Source organism: Phocoena phocoena, chromosome 8 (genome assembly GCF_963924675.1).
Source record: "Phocoena phocoena chromosome 8, mPhoPho1.1, whole genome shotgun sequence".
NCBI lineage: Eukaryota > Metazoa > Chordata > Mammalia > Artiodactyla > Phocoenidae > Phocoena > Phocoena phocoena.
The window spans coordinates 34,601,193-34,621,136 of NC_089226.1; the positions used below are offsets into that span (position 1 = coordinate 34,601,193).

Here is a 19,944-nt window from a genome sequence, read left to right on the forward strand (position 1 = left end):
TAACATAAGTTTATGTCCTAGATGAAGACATCTTTTGATTCAATTCTGTTCTAAAATAAATACACTTTACTCAAGATTTTATCATAATTGAGTTGATTAGCACATCAATAATACCTTGCTTAATTTATGGAAATTGCCATTAAGATTAGAATATGAAGGCTGTACCATGAATATCTTATGTTCCTCTGATAGAATATTATGTAGAATAAGAAATTAACCAAAATGATATTTTTAACTTTAAACTTTAATTTATTGAAAAACAAATTTGTTTTAATATAACCAATAGACTGACCTTAAACAATTTGAATCATAATCAATTAATAAATGAAGAAGAGTATTTTAAGCATATACTTATACTCAATGTCAAAATGTTCATCTACAGCGAACTTTTATGTCATCATTAGCACACAATTATATTTGATAGGTTTTGTCTATTCATGTGTGACAGGAACTGGTTAGTTGCTCAATAATCCCACTTATTCTTCCTAAGAACACTGGAATACTTTTGTAACCTTTCTTATGATTGGACTGGGACTCCAATGTGACTTGCTTCTGGACTGAAATAATATGTGTGAAATTCAGGACTCGTCACAAAAATCATACATGACCCTCACCCTCTCTCTTCACCTGTAAATTAGCTGAAGGTAAAAAAGCAGTAGGTGCCAGCGAGATCCTAATAGATATCAAAATATTAGATGGTTCCCAAACTGTCCACATGGAGAACTATTCATTGAAGAATGAAGTGGAATGGGATGTGAATAGAAAAGAAACATTTATTGTGTCAAATTGTTTATTATAGCATACAGAATTACCTTGCCTTGATTAATATTACATTTAAAAGCAAAATAATTTTAAAGCTTTTAATGAAGATATAATTTGATTAGGAAGCAATGGTCACTGAAGTATATATCATTAGATTATAGAGTCTTGCTTATATTCTCCTTTCCAAGTTCAGGCCTTTGGATTACTACTTAGTTAAGTACAGTCTCAGGCCATGGGCCTATGACAGGAGCTATTCAACCATTCCACCCCATATCTAGCTATATCAGGTTATGGTACTCCAGTTTTTATAACTAGTTTTCTACTTAATCCTTTAGTCCTGGTCCTTCTTCACATGCCCAAATTCTGAAAATGGGTTTTCATCCTGTGTCTCTATTTCTAAATCCTATATCATTAACCTTTCTAGAAGGTCCAGTGTTATTATTTAGACATTTATATTATATGGATGTTATGCTTCTTGTTTTGCATTTTTACATGGTTGACTTGCACTGTACAGTCATGTAATCAAGTCAGACTTCATTTTTGATCTTTGACTGTAGATGGCTTTCAAGCCCCACCAGTCATTTTTTTCCTTTTGCTTCACCTCAGGGAAAGATGATATGCATCCCTCCCTTGACTCAGGTAGGAAAGTTCATAACACGAAAACCCAAGCCTACATAAGAACTCTCACCCCAGCCCCACTCCCCAACCACAACAAAAACTAATGCAACTCATTCCTTGCTCAAGCCATTTTCCTACCAGCCTATCCTGCTCACATCAGAAAGCTTCATGATGTGAATAATAAACACTTTTTGGTATATGTATAACATTATTAGTCTCTGCATTTGAACCAATTTTTTGTTATGGGATATTGATCTTGCCCTCTGTAGGAAAATCACATGGCAATTTAAGGCTCAGTTACCTGGGTAGGTGACAGTCTTCTATAAGGGAAGCATATATTCTTTCCAAGTGTTTTGCATCCATGGAAGCAATATATCTTCAGACAGTTAACTAAAATGTGTAAGGTAGGCATGTGAGAAAGGTAACTCCTGAGTTTCTCTAGATAGCTTTCTCTTAGGTTTATATCAGGAAAACAAGATATGCTATGAGATCATCCAAATTATTTGGGCAAGATGGCATTACCTATGGGGGGAAGCCAGGGGCTAGGTTTGGAGACACTTATGTAGAGTAACATAAATTGCAAATGTTTAAATTATACTTATAAATCATAAAATCATATATATATGTTTTTTTTCTTTCTCCTTTTCCCTTCTGTTATTCCTGAGCCTTAGTAACAACTCCATCCTTTCTGGTCTCAACATGTCCAGAAAAACAATATAGAATTTAGGAAAAAGTGCTGCACATCCATCTTTAGGTTTGTGGTTATCAAATTCTTTTAATAACAAGTATTTTATAATTTTCCTCTTATGATTCTTAAATTAATGGATATTCTAGCCTACCTATATGCATTTTTTAATCTAATGAAGGGATAAAATAAAAAATAAGTAACATTATAAAACAATATTGAATTCAATATGTAAATTCTCAAGAACAATTGTAATAGGACACATAAAGAAGTAATCAAAGTTTGTTTTTGTTGATAAAACCCTCATTAATGTAGCAGCTACAAAGGCAAACTGGTCTAAGTGTAGTACAGATTAATCAAATTTTATGAGTGTTATTGGTGTTAGGTGTTGTGATTTTCTAAATGGTCAACAAATTCTGTTAAAGTTCTTAACAAAACTAAATATAATCTTGCTGTAATTTACATGTTTTTCATTTCCATTATGTACCAAAAATACCTTGCATATAATAGAGTACAGAGTTAGATTCTTGCCTCAGAAAGTTTTAAAGAGAATTTTCACCAATGTGAAAGTTTAGAAGGACATTTAAGAGTACTGTAATTATAGGTCATTTAGCACTCCTATTCTCCACTTTCTAAATTAAAGTAGCATCCTTGAATCAAAATTAAGACAATCAAAACTACTCCACAAATTTTAAAAACACCTCTAAAGTGGAGGTACAACCCCTTCTTAGAATCAGACCAGAGCAATAAACCAGAGCCTAAAGTTAGCACTGTATTGACAGTAGTCTTTCATCAGAGATGCCTATATAGGAGGACAAAGTTCTACTGTGAAATGATGACCCTGGAGTCCATCTACCCTAATTCCAGTGGAGCTTTTGAAGCACTGGTATGTCATTTTGTTTATTGAGACATTGGTTTCCCTTGTAGAGTCCTGTCTTAGGATCAAGCTGATATCTCATTTCTTCTAACCCTTTTTGAAATTTCTGTCACTTATTGATAGGCTACCCAGACACTAACTTTCTTCCTGCAGGAGGGTTTTAAGTATCACCTTATCTGAGACTTCTACAGCCAGGTTCCCTAGGGAAGCCTTGCTTCTTGGTATTGAAACACTATGTTTTCAATTGTTTCCTGAATCATGACCAGCCATTACCATGTCTACCTAGATTCTAAACTTGCCTTTCTGACTTAAATCCTCTTTTAATCAATTATTTCTGTGTCCATTTTTCTCAAAGATTAGGCCTAGTGCCAGACCCAATGCTCTCCGCCTACTGGTTACCTCTAATTAATGGCCTCATCTAGCTTATTCATGTAATGTGAACTAAGCATATTGGTATTATGGTCTAGAGGAAATAACAACCTGTCATGTCCAATACAATTAAACCAAATTCACTTTTAATGATCATTGATATATTGTATGTGATAATTCCCAGAAATTTTGTAATGTTTAATTAGAAATTGCATTTTATAATGACATCCACAGTTACAATGTGAGTAAAACTTTTCACAGTTTGTGAGAATATAAGATGAATTCTTAACAAAAATATCCAATCCTTTCTTTAAGTTGCCTTTTAACACTGAATTTAAGTTTCTTTATGAAAGGTAAACAAGTGTAAACTGTCATTATAAAACTTTCAAGTATTCCTAAGATTTGAAGAGCATGATTTATTAAAAAGCTTTGTGATGAATGTTTCATGAGTAGTAGTATTATGTTGTGCACATACTATACATTGAGAGTCTAATAGATGTTTTCATCATTTTTAATGTGGCTATAAAAGAAAGGTCAGCTGATTCAGAGATGCTATCACTTATGAGAATAATCAAAATGTACTGACCCCATACAACATTCAGAAGATGTCAAACCACAAAGCCACCTTGTCAACAGATGGAAGACATTGTTTTTCCCTCTTCATTTGTAATAAAAATAAACACAGTTTAGCTTAAGAATCTTCAGGTAAATATTCTGTCATGGTGTAGAAATTTAGCCTAAATTCAGATTTCAAATTCCTCAAGTACATGCCTCTTTAATTAAACAATATTTGTTAAGCTCCAACTAAGCTTGCACTGCTCTAAGTGCTGAAAGAGAAAAAAAGAGGAATATAGAAGATGGTCTTTCCTCAAATGGAATATAGTTAAATTGGAGAGAAAAGCATACTAACAGAAACTAAAAGCAATAGCTCTAAAAATTAAGAAATCATAAAACAATAAAAGCAAAGTTTCAATGAATAGTCATGAAATGGTAAGTCTTTTATTAAAAGATGGTTTTTAAACTGAGAGAAACTGGAGTCATCTGATTTATATAGGAGTATATCATCCAACTAAAATTCCTCTTTCCCTGCTCAGAGGGAACTCCTATTGTCATAAAAGATCATTTAATTTTTTTATTTAGTCCTCCAAGACAATTTATCAGCAAAAGGTACTTTGAGGAAACAACAGAAAATTGTCAACACAGAGACCACTTTGAGTCATGATGCCATTGCTCACGTTCCAAGTCTAATCTGGAAATAAGCCACATCAACAATTAAATTCAGCCAAAGGTATTGAGAATGTGAGGCAACAAATCTGGTAGGTTGCAGGGCTGTTCCAGACATCAGAAGCCAGTGGTAGAAACTCCAAAGGCTGGGTAGACTCAGAGTGCTACATAAATTGCAGGTGGTACTTATCATTGAGGGAATTAAATATATCCAAAATTATGTACTTAAACTTAGCGAAAAATAACTTGCTTCAGCTACTTTTAAGAACCACATTGTTTTTCCACCTGAGGTAGCATTTGTAGTCTCTGAATCTCAAGAATGGGCTTCACCAGTAAAAGCCTAAACTTTCTAGTAAGAATCACTCTTAATCCTGACTGTCTCTCTGCAAGGAAGATAAAATACCTTACCTAACCATCTCGACACATATGGAAGAATAAAATGCACCCTACACTTAGTTTACTCCCACTAAAACCACAATAACAAGAAGAGATTAAGTCAAAGACCAAGTTATTGGATGTTCATTTATAATGGGAGGAACAGGTATAGTGTCAGCAGTGGTTAATAGCCCTTGTCTACATTGCAAAATCCAAAACTAGGACATGTTTTGCAGGTGTTTGAGGTGCTGACTCATAAGGGCTTTCAATTGACCTATATTACCATGAGAATTTCCAATTTAAACTTTAGTCAATTTTTTAAATCAATTAAATGACATTGCTTGCATTCAAACAATGACTTTAGAGTAACTATTAACAACTACATTTTTTAAAACTACATAATACCTCTTGGTATAGGGAATATTTCACTGGCATAATTTGAAGTGATCATAGTCATTATCCAAAATAACAATATCAGGTTGAAAGAAAAATGACAATCAGATGACTTCTCTGATTGCTCAGCTCCAATGAACAGCATTCTCTCTTTCAGGTACTCTCCGTTTCTCTTCTCCCTTTCTTGAGTTCAGCTCAAATTTTTAAATTTATTTCCCTGGCTCTACTTCCTCACCTCAACCAAATTTCAATGACTCACTGTTGTACTTTTCTGGTAGCCACCTTGTTTACCTTCTCTTCTGACTTGCTCCTGCTGTTGGAAATCAGCTACCATGTTTTGCGCTACCCTATAGAGAGGCCCCCTGAGAATGACCGCTGGCCAAAGCCAATGAATAATTGAGACACTCAGTCCAACCGCCCTCATCAACCGACTCCTGTGAACAATTATGTGAGGTAAATGAGCTTACAAGTGGATCTGTACCTATTTGAGCCTTGAGATAAAACAGGAGTCTCATCTTGTGAAAGACACAGAACCAGAGGACAAGTTAAACCACATCTGTCTTCCTGACCCACAAAGGTTGTGAGATAATAAACATATAATTTTTGTTCATTTTGTTGATGTCCTCACCATACTTCTATATTTGCTACAGAGCATTCTTCTCACAATATTATGATTTTAAGGTTTTCTTTATAAGTTTCATCTATTTTATTTTTCTGTGTTATCTTGCTATTATTTTAACAGGTTGGTACTCTTTTTAGGCATCTAGTCCCTATAATCAGTCAAGCTTTGTTTACTCAGGCCCAAATTAAGCATTTTCCTTTGGAACAGAAGTCAGATGAAAACCAGAGTCTTTTGTAACCTAATGTTGGAAGTCATATAGTTATATTCCATTACTTTTGTCATAATCTATTCTCCAGAAGCAGGTTACTAGCTTCAGCCCACAGTGGAAGAAAAGGGATTACACTGTAAATACCAGCAGGTGGGAATCACTGTTACCTGTTTTATAGTCTACCTACTACAGATGTCACCATATTATTTTCATATTTTATATTTTAAGAAATAAATTATCACACTGTTGAGGTCATCTGTCTTCCCTATCCTGGTACCATTTACCTGCTCTCCTTTCCCCTTTGTCCTCAGAGGTAAATGCTATAGTCACTTGCTCTCTCAAGTTTATATATTAAAAATTGCATTATATATAGTTATCCATGAAAATTATATTTTATTTTTATTTTTTACATAAATGACATCATATGTAATATTCTGTAAATTTCCTTGCTCATTACTATATTTTGAGGTATATCCATTTTGTTTCATAAAGATATGGTCTATTCACTTTAACAGTCTTAATTTTTCAATGAACGAAAAACACAGTTTATGTAACCATTCCCCTTCTGATGGACATGTGAGTTGTTTTCAACTTTTTGCTATTAAACTTACATTGCAGTGAAGTACTTTTATACTTCCTTGTGCATGTGTGGGAGAGTTTATCCAGGTTTTGCATACAGAAGTAGAATTGCTTTCCCAAATTGATCTGCAAATAACACTTTTATGTTTCTCAGAAAAATCTTAACTCTATCTGGGGTACTTTGGGGCTTCACTCTGAGCAGAAGTGGGATAACTTTCTATTCAGGCTCTGTTAGTTTTCTCATTTTTCACAAGAGCATGTCAACTCCAGCTTTACTCTCTATTAAGTCTAAAGGGAATTACCTGACAAAAGCTGTATGTCAGGCTCTTGTCAGAGAGAACAAACTCAAAGTCACATCTAGCCAAGATCTATCAAATACTCAGATGGGAAAACAATACTTATGGAAGATTACTTGGAAAATACTCAGGCTATCCATTCTGCCTGATACTCTAAATATGGATTAAACTAGAGCAGCAAAGGACTTAAATTATATCAAACTGGTCCCTAACCTAGAGCCTCGCCCCTCAAGGTATGGTTCACGGACCAGAAGCATCACCTGGAAGCTTTTTATAAATGCAGATTATATGGCCCTCCCCTCCTGATCTGTTGAAAGGGGGCATATTTTAACAAGACTCTCAAGTGATTGTATGTATGTTAAAGATTAAAGGAAGAGCACAGTCTTAGATAATTACTTCTAATTTTGTTGTTGATGATTGGGTTTCATCTGCCTTTATTGAAGCAGATGAAACTCATTGTTATGTATACAATAACAATAATATTCAGGTCATTGACCATTACATCAAATATTAAACTGTTAATGAGGACCCACCAGAAAAATTTGTCTAAGCTAGCATCAGAAATAGCTACATTTCTACTGAGTAACTGATTCATTTTCATCCTTGAAAGAGTGGGAAATGTGTAACTGATCAGAGTTTCTTTTTCTTTAACTAATTACCACAAATGGGACTAACCTATGACAGGCATACAGACACTTTGAATTAGTCTCAAACTTGGCTCCACTTTATGTCTCAATATTTGCTGTTTTCATCATTTTCATATGTTTTAATTCACATTTTCTAGCTGTATTCTATGTATCATTGCGAACCACATTAACTTATATTTGGAACAAGACAACAAAGGAGTAGAACACGAGGTGATACCAAATTATACCAAATACAATAGTATCCCATAGTTCTGATCACTCAGTCAATACATTCTTTCTTGGTGTCATCCTATAAAATAATGAATAAGGCCTAAAGAAGACAAATTCCAACACATCTCTGCCTGATGAGTATGACATTAGAGTTAATGTAATGGATTTTTAAAAAAGAATTTATTTTTTAGAGCAATTTACAACAAAATGAGAAGGCAGAGATTTCTCATTTACCTCCCTTCCCCCCACATGCATACTTCTCCCATTATCAACATCACTCACCAGAATGATTCATCACTCACAGAGTGAACATCACTCACATTTTTACCAAAGATGAACCTACATTAACACATCATAATCAACAATAGTCATAGTTTATGTTAGGGTTCACTCTTGGTGTTGTACATTCTATAGATTTGGACAAATGTATAAGGACATATATCCATCATTATGATATCATTCAGAGTATTTTCACTGCCCTAAAAATCATTTGTACTCTGTTTATCCATCTCTCCCATATGATAAGAGTATGTTTAGTTTTATAAGAAACTGCCAAACTGTCTTCCAAAGAGGCTGTATTATTTTGTATTCCTAACAGCAAGATATGAGAGTTCCTGTTGCTTCACATCCTCAGCAGCATTTGGTGTTTTCAGTGTTCTGGATTTGGACACTTCTAATAAGTGTGTAGTGGTATCTCATTGTTGTTTTAATTTTCATTGCTGTGATGACGTAAGATGTGGTGTACCTTTTCATATAATTATTTGCCGTCTGCATATCTTCTTTGATGACATGTCTGTTAAGGTTTTGGGGTCATTTTAAACTCATGTTGTTGAAGTTCTTATGTTGATTTTTAAAAGTACTTTGTATATTTAAATAACTGTCATTTATCAGATGTGCCTTTTTGCAAATATTTTCATCGAGGCTGTGGCTTGTCTCCTAATTCTCTTGATTTTTTTCACAGAATATATTATGGAAATTTAAAAACTTATAAGTACGTTGAAAAATAAAACATTTTAAGGAATGAACACCATACTTAAATAAAATTTAAATGCCAGCACTATAAGATGATGCTCCACATGGCAACAATTGGCATAATCATGAGGGATGAGTTTGCCTGGGTTTGGTACCACAACCTAATTTGAAATTTCTAGGATTTTTCCAAGTAGTTTAGTTCTTACAAAATGTTTCTCTAAATATTTAGTCTTTTATCAATCATAATTGAAATATAGCCCAAAGTGTATTGTACTTAAAATCAGTAGATATATGAATGAAATTGTTTACTTATTAGAAGTGTGACCTTGTCAAAGATACTTATCTGCCCCCTGAGTTTCCGTTTCCGAAGAAGACAGTAATGATATCTACTTCAAATGTTTGTTGACAGTATTATTGATATATGCTATGCAAAAGAGACTGGCACAGAACCTGGTAATAATCAAGCACTAGTGCTTCTCTCTGTTAATTAACCTTGTACTGTTTTGTTGATATATCCAAAAATGACAAAGTTAGAGAACATTTAGAAAATGTTGTTCAAACCATAATGTTAATAGCTGCATAGTCATCCTGAATTTAACTGATTTCTTAGTGTTGGACATTTGAATAATTTCTTATTTTCTACTCATAAATGCTAAGTATATGCTGATATCTCTGTGTACATTGTTTATTATTTCCTTATGCAAAACACATTTCTAGAAATAAAATATGAGATTGAAGGATATGACTATTTTGAGGCTCTTGATTTTCATTGTCAAATTGTCCTTCAGAAATTTAATATTTTTGCTTTCAGTATATGAATTTATTTAGTCTTAATCCTAAATCAGAATTGGAAGCAATTATAATTAAATACATAAAATAATTTTTGAAATAGGTGTGGAACATAAGACTAACTTATGACCAAGATAGCCTTAACATTTTCCTCAGCTTCACTTACCATTTGACAGGTTTCCTCCTGACTATGGTCCCCTAACCTCCATTTTCTTAGAGCATTTACTTTATAAGAACTGCAGTTATAAATTCCTTCTTTGCTTCTATGAAATGTAAATCCTTACCCAGTCTCTTACCAGTTTTAAAACCCAAGAATGTCTTTCTCAAGGACCTGGGAGCCATTTTTTTTTGAAATGTAATCATCAAAAAAGAGAGGGTCCCTATTTCCCAGACTCTATAAGATGGTAAGAGGCTAACTTCAATAAGCACCAATGGCCTTATCACACTTGCCAAACTCCTCCTTAATGTCCTCCACCTTTCCAGATCTTAAAAACTCACTTTCTGTTTCACAGGTGAGTTTAACCTCTCTCCTCTATTACAATAGGCTTAACTCCTACTGCAATGGTCTTGAATAAAGTCTTTTTTCCCTGCTTAACTCCAACAGGTGCAATTTTCTTTTGACACTTACCATCTTGTTTGAAGGCATCTGAGGAATGATAAAGATTGATGGGGGAATAATAATGTTGAGCTGCCCCTCGCCAGTTCGGTGAAGAAACACTCAGTGTTCCTAATGGAGGACTGCTGTATCGTGGTCTAGTCTTTGAACCATAGAGGGATGAAGATGAACTCTTCTTAATTCTTAGCAAAGTAGCATATGAAGTAGAGAGACCAGGAAGACTTCCAGAGTATTCTGTAAAATAATAATAATAATAATAATAATAATAATGAAAAGTGAATTCTGAGGAAACTGGTTTTTTTTTAATGAAAATTTTTCTTCTGAAGACATTGTTGAAAATCTCCCTTGGAGATGCAATGAAATGCAAACTACAGTGGGAATGGAAAAAACAAAATATTAAAAATATATTTTAAAACATTTTCTGAAAACTCTACTAGTTATAAAGTTGGTGTTTTGCAAGAAAGAAAGAAAGAGAGAAAAAAGACATGAAGGAGGAATGAAAAGAAAGGAAAGGATGGACTTCCCTGGTGGCACAATGGTTAGGATCCACCTGCCAATGCAGGGTACATGGGTTTGAGCCCTGGTCCGGGAAGATCCTGCATGCTGTGGAGCAACTAAGCCCATGTGCCACAACTGCTGAGCCTGCACTCTAGAGCCTGTGAGCCACAACTACTGAGCTCACGTGCCACAACTGCTGAGCCTGCACTCTAGAGCCTGTGAGCCACAACTACTGAGCTCACGTGCCACAACTGCTGAGCCTGCACTCTAGAGCCTGTGAGCCACAACTACTGAGCTCGCGTGCCACAACTACTGGAGCCGGCACACCTAGACCCCGTGCTTGCAACAAAAGAAGCCACCACAATGAGAAGACCATGCACCACAACGAAGAGTAGCCCCTGCTCGCTGCAAGTAGAGAAAGCCCACGCATAGCAATGAAGACCCAATGCAGCCAAAAATAAATAAATTAATTAATTAAAAAGAAAAGGAAAGGAGGAAGGAAAAGAGAAAAAGGAAGGAAGGAAAGGAGGAATGAAGGAAAGAAGGAAGAAAGGAAGGGAGGGAAGAAGGACGCAATTTCATTACTTTTATTTTCTTTGTCAGGAATATTTGGTCTTAATATTAAAATATCCATTCACACACATTAAATCAGTTCTTCATTATTTAAAAATGAGAAAAAGAGGAAAACAGCATTATCAATTACATTCTACAAATATAGATTGGATCTTCATCACCTAAAATTTATCATATAGTAGGAAATGTGTCTAACGAAGCGTATATATTTGCACTAGACTGTAAGTTGTGCCTCATGTTCTTGAAAAGCAGTCAAATTCATTATGGAATGTAAAAAAACAAATAGATGGAATTTGTTTTGTAGAGTTTGTTATATATAATCTATATAACAATATTATTAAGTAGGAATACTATTATGAAATTCCTACCTTTAATGATTATTGAGAAACATATTGCCCATATTTTACTTTAACCTCCAAGATTTTTCATTAGAAAAGATATGCATAGTGCCTGAAGTAGATTGTATTGACTCTCCTTTACGACCACAGGGAAGTCAACTTGGTATATAGAGCAAACGTTTAAAAACACAAACTAATTATGATGAATTCTAAAAAACAATTAAGAATTGGATTTTTTCTATGTCTAATATCGGCTGTATTCAACAATTCGTTGATTTTGGGGGCACCCTTAGGAGTCAGACATTTTTGGTCAGGGTATTTGACATTTCAACTTAATGGATGTTAATTTAATTTTGGATAAAAAATAATTTATATTTGTGAGTAAGCTTTCTCACAATTAAGATTATTTAGAATCATTATCCTGTCTCATAGAGATATTTTGGGATGCATGAAGCATTTCTGTGATTTGAAAATAACCCTTTAGGTGTTAAGCATCAAATCAAATTTAACATTTTCTGTCCTATGAAATTGTAAATATGATTTCTCTGAAACTCAAAAAGGTATATTTTTAGATGCACTCCACCTTTAAAATGAGCATGATACGTGTAGTCCAATCCCATCAGGAGCTGTTAAGAGATTCATGTCCTTTAGTCTTTGTGTTCAACCACAAGTCTGGTAAAGGTGGATCAATTTTAACTGAAAATAGCTAGGCTCTCCTGGGCAAACTATATGAGAACAGATTATGGGTAGACATAAAATCTCCTTTAAAACCTGAAATTAAATGCAAGTTTTGGCACCTAGAGGTGTAAGGTAATGAAAAGAGAATGAGTTTCTTTAAAGTATTTTGTAGTTGTAGTCTCTGAAACTACTCATTTCTCTGTGTAGCCTTTTGCTTTTGTTTTAGCTGCCTACCTTGTTCATACACAAAAGAAATAAAGAACTGTCCCATGCTAGTGTTTAAAATTAAAATGGAGTATGAGAATGTGGCTTATAGTTCTTAAAGCTAGATAAAGATAATCAACAGAAAACTAGAAAGGACACAATGAGGTTCAAAAAAGCGAGGATAATGCTTGTAAAACATATATATATATATATGCAAAATGCATACTGTCCAAGTGGTACAATAATTGGCTTATGACACTCCATGTAATTAGAGATGAACCAAATTAGGATTTGGTTGTTGTGTTTCACAACAGGATTTCATTTGTTATGTAATCCGTTGCATCTATTGCTGTAGAAATTACTTTTTCATCAATTAAAGTGACTCCAAAGCTGCTACCAGAAATCTAACAATTTATTCATTCATTCATATATTCAAAAAGCGTGTAATGAGAACTCAGTAGGGGATAAGTGCGAGGGATACAAGGATGAACAAATATAGTTGTCCCCTCATATCTGCAGATTCTGCATCCACAGATTCAAACAACCACAAATCAAAAATATTCAGGGAAAATAATTTCCAGGAAGTTCCAAAAAGCAAAACTTGAATTTGCTGCACACCAACAACTATTTATATAGTACTTACATTGTACTAGGTATTATAAATAATCTAGAGATGATTTAAAGTATTCAGGAGCATGTGTGTGAGTTATATGTAAATACTAAGTCATTTTATACAAGGGCCTTGAGCATCCTCGGATCTTGGTATCCAAAGGAATCTTGGAACCATTGCCCCATGGATTCTGAGAGAAAATAGTATTGCATCAGCCTTCAAGGAGCTTATGATCTAGTGGAGAAGAAAGGTAACTCTGTGTGCAACTTTAGTGTGAGAGAAAAGTAAATTCAGGAACCTATGGACTCTCATCCACAGCCGCAGAATCCTCTCATTCAGCCTAGGGACATCAGAAAATGATTTTCAGATGAAATACTATCCAAACTGAGCCCTGAAAGCCTGTTAGTGATTAACTCAGCAAAACTCTGTGTAGGAAAAGAAAGATATTCTATACAAAGGGGAGAAAGTATATGAAGACCTGGAAAGGAAAGTCAGCATGTCATACTTGGTAGATTAAAATAGTCTGGAACCCAGGGTTAGAGGCATACAGGTGAGAGAAGAGGTAAGGCTGGATAATTAAGCAAGGGACCAGTGATGAAATGTATGTCATGTGAAAATGGAAAAAAAACAATATGCATTTTAGAAAGATCACTCTGGCTAAAGTGCCATTTGGACTAAGACAAAAGGAAAAAAGGCTACCCAAGAGCCTAAAACTGTAATGAAAGGAAAGATTAGTCAGAACTGAGAAGATGATCATTTGTATGGGAAGGAAATAAATAAAATTACTGACAGATTGAATTGAAGGCAAGGAAGGGAAAGTAAGAAACTAAGGATGGTCTGTGCTACAAGAAGATGGATAAAAATGCAGGAAAAGCACGTGCTTGAGATGAAAGCTCAATAATTCAGTTTTGGGCCGGTAGAGAGCTAGAGGTGCTTCTAGCACATTTATGTTAATTATAAAATTCTGTAAACATAAAGGCTCATGAGAGATTATTAAATGGTAAACAAAGAGGTGGTTATAAAAACTATGAGAATTGATAAATTTGCCAATGAAATAGGTAAAATGAAAACTTGAGTGTTTAAAATGGTAACCTGAGGAGCACCAGCATTTCAAACAAAAGCAGAAGTAGTAGAACCTGGAAATGAAAGCGAAAAAGCAGAAAAGTGGGATGTCATTGAAGGGAAGGGAAGGGAAGAGAGTCTTTCAAAGCAAATGGGAGAGCAGTAGACAGTGCTTAAAGATCAGTGTGGAGAGGCTGCCCTGCAAAGAGGGGATGCCCAGCAGTATCAAAGCTGCCCTACTGCTCCACATACAATGCACAGTTGTACGTGAAAGTGGGGTCAGAGTCAGGAGCTGAAGAGGACTTTCCAGGCTCTGGAGAGAGTCTCAAACCCCTAAGCTGCCATTTCCATTGCATTAGACGTAAAGACCCTGGACTTAGCCAGTAGCCTCCATTAGTCTCCTGGTCTGAGAGCAACTGATTATTAATTCAGTGAGGTATCCCTCTCTCAAGGGCACTTTTAGTTCTTCTACCTGATGCCATTCTAGCTGCCCAGGCTTTTTTTCTGACATCTCTGATTTTCCCACTCTGCAATCCCAGTTCTGAGGATCCTCAGCTCTGGAAAATAGATATATTAGCATAAATAAATGGGAAATGGTGTTTCAATTACAGGACTTTTATATTTACATCTTATCTTCTGTCCTCAAGCTCCATACCTTGTTGGATCTCCTGATGATGGCGCTTCCTATTTCACTGAGAAATTAGAAGAAATCAGAAGAAAGTCTCCTTCACATGCTCCCACCACCTGTATGTACACTCACATACCCTGCCTTGCATTAAATTATATGCTATGGATAAATAGTCTGTGCACCTATTAAAGGCCAGTTGTGTACATTGAATCTCATTACATCTTATCTTGACTCCTGAAGGACATTGTTCTAGAAATTTCCCTCTGTCTCTCTTTTAGCATCAATCATTGTCTCCCTGTTAGATCGTTCCCATAACTGTACAGAAATTCCTCTAACCTTAAAAAGGGCACCTTGACCTACCATTTCTTCCACTTATTTTCCTTTACATCAAGACTTCTTGAGAAGAGCTATGGATGGTCATTGTATTCAATTCCTCTCCTCCCCTTCTCCCTTGAGCCTATTCCAAGCAGCCTTGCCTGTACCACTCCACAATAAAGACTCTCTTCCTAGTTAATAGTGACCAGGTCACTGCTAAATGTAAGGATCAATTATCACTCTACTAGGCATATCAGCCATGTGCAACATGGATAACCATACATTTTTTCTTTACATATTTTCTTCATGTGATTCCGGGATACTGCAATCTCATGTTTTTATTCCTATTTCATTGGATACTCCTTATTTCCTTGCCTAGTTCTTCTTTGTCTCTTCAACTTCTAAATGTTGGTGTAGCTCTTAAATGCTCTTGTTCATGAACATCAACTCCTTCCCAGGTGAATGCCACGTTTACTCTAGTCTCAGTTACTTGGTCCCCGCTCCAAGTCTTTGATATTCCGATATTTCCTACTCTTAACTCCTTCTCCTAAGTAATGTCTCTTTGCTCACTCTCCTTTAGTGGTTCTGCCTCAGCTCCTAAAAATTTCCTGACCTCTGTCTTAAAAGACATCTCTCAAAATAGATCATTTGGTAAATATTACTCAGAGTTCAGAATCTGTTTTTAGTCTTCACTTCAAGAACTGTTATTTAAGAAATAGGAGAGTAGGTTGGGTCTAAATTCTGAGCCCAGGATTTCAAAGGAGCTTAGTGAAATATAAATACTAAGTGACAATCCAGTGGCCTCTGGACTGAATTCCTTCCACACATAACTCCTTGCTTGCTTTCAGCAAGCTCAAACATCATTTTCTCCCAAATTCACTATTTTCTCACTCAGCATTCATTGACTTTTTCAACATTTCTTCATTGAATTTCTACTAAGTGTTGGGAACTGGGGATACAGTTGCAAGTAAATCACATGTGGTTCCTGACTTCATGGAATTTACAATCTGGGAGTATTGGTATAAGATTACACTTGAGTAAAGCATTAATAGAGGAATATTAAATAAACAAAAAAAATATTCTTAAAATATATAAAACCAAGAACCATGATACATATAATGAAGAAAAAGGAAAACAAAGAAAGCAGAGTGCCCCGGGAGGAAGCATTTAGTTTTCTTTGCTGACATCATGACTGAGTTACTGGGAACAAAATCTCTTCTCTTAGCTGTGGTGTGTATATCTTCCTCCTACACCTTGGCCACTCAATTTATTGAATGAGAATTTTGGATCTTTCAGTAAACCTATCTGCGGTATAGGCTCTGAAGTTAGATGGCCTCATTTAATCTGGACTCTACCTCACAGCAGCTCTGTGGCTTTGGGCAAGACATAAATAGCTCTGTGCCCCAATTTCCTTGTCTTTAGAATGGGGGATAACAATAGTACTTCCCTCACAGGTTGTTGTAGAGATTAAATAAATCAATACACATAAAGCACTTAGAGCTTTACCTGGTTCACAGTAAGAACTCAATATATGATAAATATATTATCTGCACTTTTTAACATATGATATCTATCTATCTAGATATATATATATATATATATATATATATATATATATATATATATATATATTATCTGCACTTTAGTTAACACCCTGTATTACTTTCTGGGGAACATAATTTTTTTCCAGTTTTATTGAGATATAATTAGCATGCAGCACTGTATAAGTTTAAGGTGTACAACATAATGTTTTGACTTACATACATCATGAGATTATCCACACAATGGGTTTAGTGAGCACCCATCCTCTCATATAGATACAACATCATATAAATAGAAAAAAAACTTTTTTCCTTGTGATGAGAACTAAGGATTTACTCTCTTAACAACTTTCATTTATAACATACAGCAGTGTTCATTATCTTTATAATGTTGTACATTCTATCCCTAGTACTTATTTATCTTATAACCAGAAGTTTGTACTCTTTGATCACCTTCATTCAATTTCCCCTCCCCCAACCCACCATCTCTGGTAACCACAAATCTGATCTCCTTTTTGATGGGTTTGTTTGTTTGTTTGTTTGGTTAGTTTTGAAGTATAAGTGACCTGCAATACTGTTAGTTCTTGGTAGACAAGATAGTGATTCAGTATTTCTATATATTTCAAAATGATCACCATAAGTCTAGCTGTCATCTGTCACCATACAAAAATATTACATAACTGTTGGCTATATTCCCCACACAGTTCATTTCATACCTGTGACTCATTTATTTTTTAATTGAAAGTTTATACTGCTTAATATTCCTTACCTAATTCTCTCCTCCACCTATCTCCCTCCCCTCTGGCAACCACCTGTTTTTCCTCTGTACCTATGACTCTGTTTCTTTTTGGTTATGCTTGATCATTTTTTTCATTTATTTTTTAGATTCTGCATATAAGTGAAATCACACAGTGTTTGTCTTTCTCCTTCTGCCATATTTCACTTAGCATAATATCCTCTAGGTCCATCCATGTTGTCACAAATGGCAAAATTTCATTCTCTTTTAGGGCTGAGTAATATATATATCATATCTTCTCTATCCATTTGTCTCTTGATGGGCACTTAAATTGTTTCCATATCTTGGCTATTGTAAATGATGCTTCAGTAAGCAGAAGGGTATATATATCTTTTCAATTTAGTGTTTCATAATGGCTGCACCAATCTACATTCCCATCTGGTGGACGTAATTGAATATTGGGCTTACTCCTTCCAGATTTGATTGGATTACAAAGCGAAAGTATAAATACCAAATTTTAATACTCACTTTACTCTGAGGAATTAAAAGTGTGAAAAATGAAAGGGGAATAGTTAGACTTCTATTACCCTGACAGATGTATTCCCATGAGTGAGTTCCTAAGAAAAAATTGTGGCCACTGATGGAAACCATAGATCTACAGAAAACTCAAAGTCTAAAAATTATTGTGTTTATATTGGCTAAATCAATACTTATCTATCTTTTTTCCCTATTCCTGTCCAGGGTTTGGAAGGAAAAGTGACTCATAATTTCTTTCGAGAGAAGTCTTCATCATTTGCTCAAACTTTTAATGAATATCTATGTTGAAAGTGTCAGCAGAATCTTTATTATACATTAATGAATAATGATTAATGAATACATTAATCATTTTTTCTTCTATTTTCCCACTTCTTATAGATCAGACCTTAGGGAATGTGCATTACAGTTATTAAGTGGTCTAGAGATTTTGTGATAAAACTCAATTAACCTGGTGCTCTCATACCATGGAATTCCAGCTGGAGGTTGGGTATGAGTAAATATTAATACCTTTATTAAATATTTCCTAATAAAATGACCCTGAATATTATCTGATCCAGGACAACTGCACTTATATTATTTAATAAAATTGTAGTCTATTAAGTCAGAATGACATTGCCACCACTTCAGTCTTGGAACTAGTAGCACTGTTTTTTACACTAATTAAAATGTCAGTTTATAGATGTAACATTGCTATTGACTGTAAGTAATATTCAAGAAATAATAGATTAGAATTAGCAGGACTAGAATTTTATGGCAATATTATAAATAAATAAAAATGAAAATGCCAATATGATAAAGGATATTTAAAATATTTAACCTCTTACCATATTTGAAATTTCCTGAATTTTCTGGTACCAACCATACTTCAGAATTCTATCTCTATTACTAAGTGTGAAAAACATATGTACCAGGAACTTAAAGCACTTAAAATCTTAATGAAAAAACTAGACCATCACTATTGGATTCTGTATTTGAAAGTTTTCTGTCCATTATCCATACAGTGCTATTAATTTTTATAGCCAAACAAGGGTAAGCAACAGCAAAAATTTATGGAATGACAGGTCTTTATATAAATTCATTTATTTCCTATAGTTCTAGTTTGATTTTAAATATTTATTTAAACTCTTATAAATATAAGTAAACTGTTCGGACGGAGCGCAGGGAGAGGACTGGGGTTGGCGGCTTGAACATAGCCTGAAGGGGTTAGTGCACCACGACTAGCCAGGAGGGAGTTCGGGGAAAAGGCTGCACCTGCCGAAGAGGCAAGAGACTTTTTCTTCCCTCTTTGTTTCCTGGTGTGCGAGGAGAGGGGTTTAAGAGCGCTGCTTAAAGGAACTCCAGACACGGGCGCGAGCAGCGGCTAAAAGCACAAACCCCAGAGACGGGCGCGAGCCGCGGCTAAAAGCGCAAACCCCAGAGACGGGCGGGAGACGCTAAGGCTGCTGCTGCCGCCACCAAGGGGCCTGTGTGCGAGCATAGGTCACTCTCCGCGCCCCTCTTCCGCGGGGCCTGTGCAGCCCCCCACTGCCAGGTTCCCGGGATCCAGGGACAACTTCCCCGGGAGAATGCACGGCGGACCTCAGGCTGGTGCAACGTCAAGCAGGCCTTTGCCGCAACGTCACGCCGCCTCTGACGCCGCAGGCCCGCCCCGCACGCAGTGCCCCTTCTTCCCCACCCCCCCACCCCCGGCCTGAGTGAGCCGGAGCCCCTGAATCAGCGGCTCCTTTAATCCCGTCCTGTCTGAGGAAAAAACAGACGCCCTCCAGCGACCTACACGCAGAGGCAGGGCCAAATCCAAAGCTGGGCTCCTGTGAGCTGTGAGAACAAAGAAGAGAAAGGGAAATCTCTCCCAGCAGCCTAAAAAGCAGCGGATTAAAGCTCCACAATCAACTTGATATACCCTGCATCTGTGGAATACCTGAATAGACAAGGAATGATCCCAAATTGAAGAGGTGGAATTTAGGAGCGAGATCTATGATTTT

The 19,944-nt window shown here is 35.6% G+C and overlaps 1 protein-coding gene across 1 annotated transcript in view; it reads right to left on the reverse strand.

The window, feature by feature from the left end:
- The window catches only part of CNTN5 (contactin 5), a 1,437,259-nt gene that overhangs the window by 533,911 nt on the left and 883,404 nt on the right, over positions 1 to 19,944 (reverse strand). Inside the window, exon 4 of the mRNA XM_065881340.1 lies at positions 10,255 to 10,476. Within this exon, the coding sequence (XP_065737412.1) occupies positions 10,255 to 10,476 (222 nt within the window). The remainder of the gene's footprint in view (positions 1 to 10,254; positions 10,477 to 19,944) is intronic.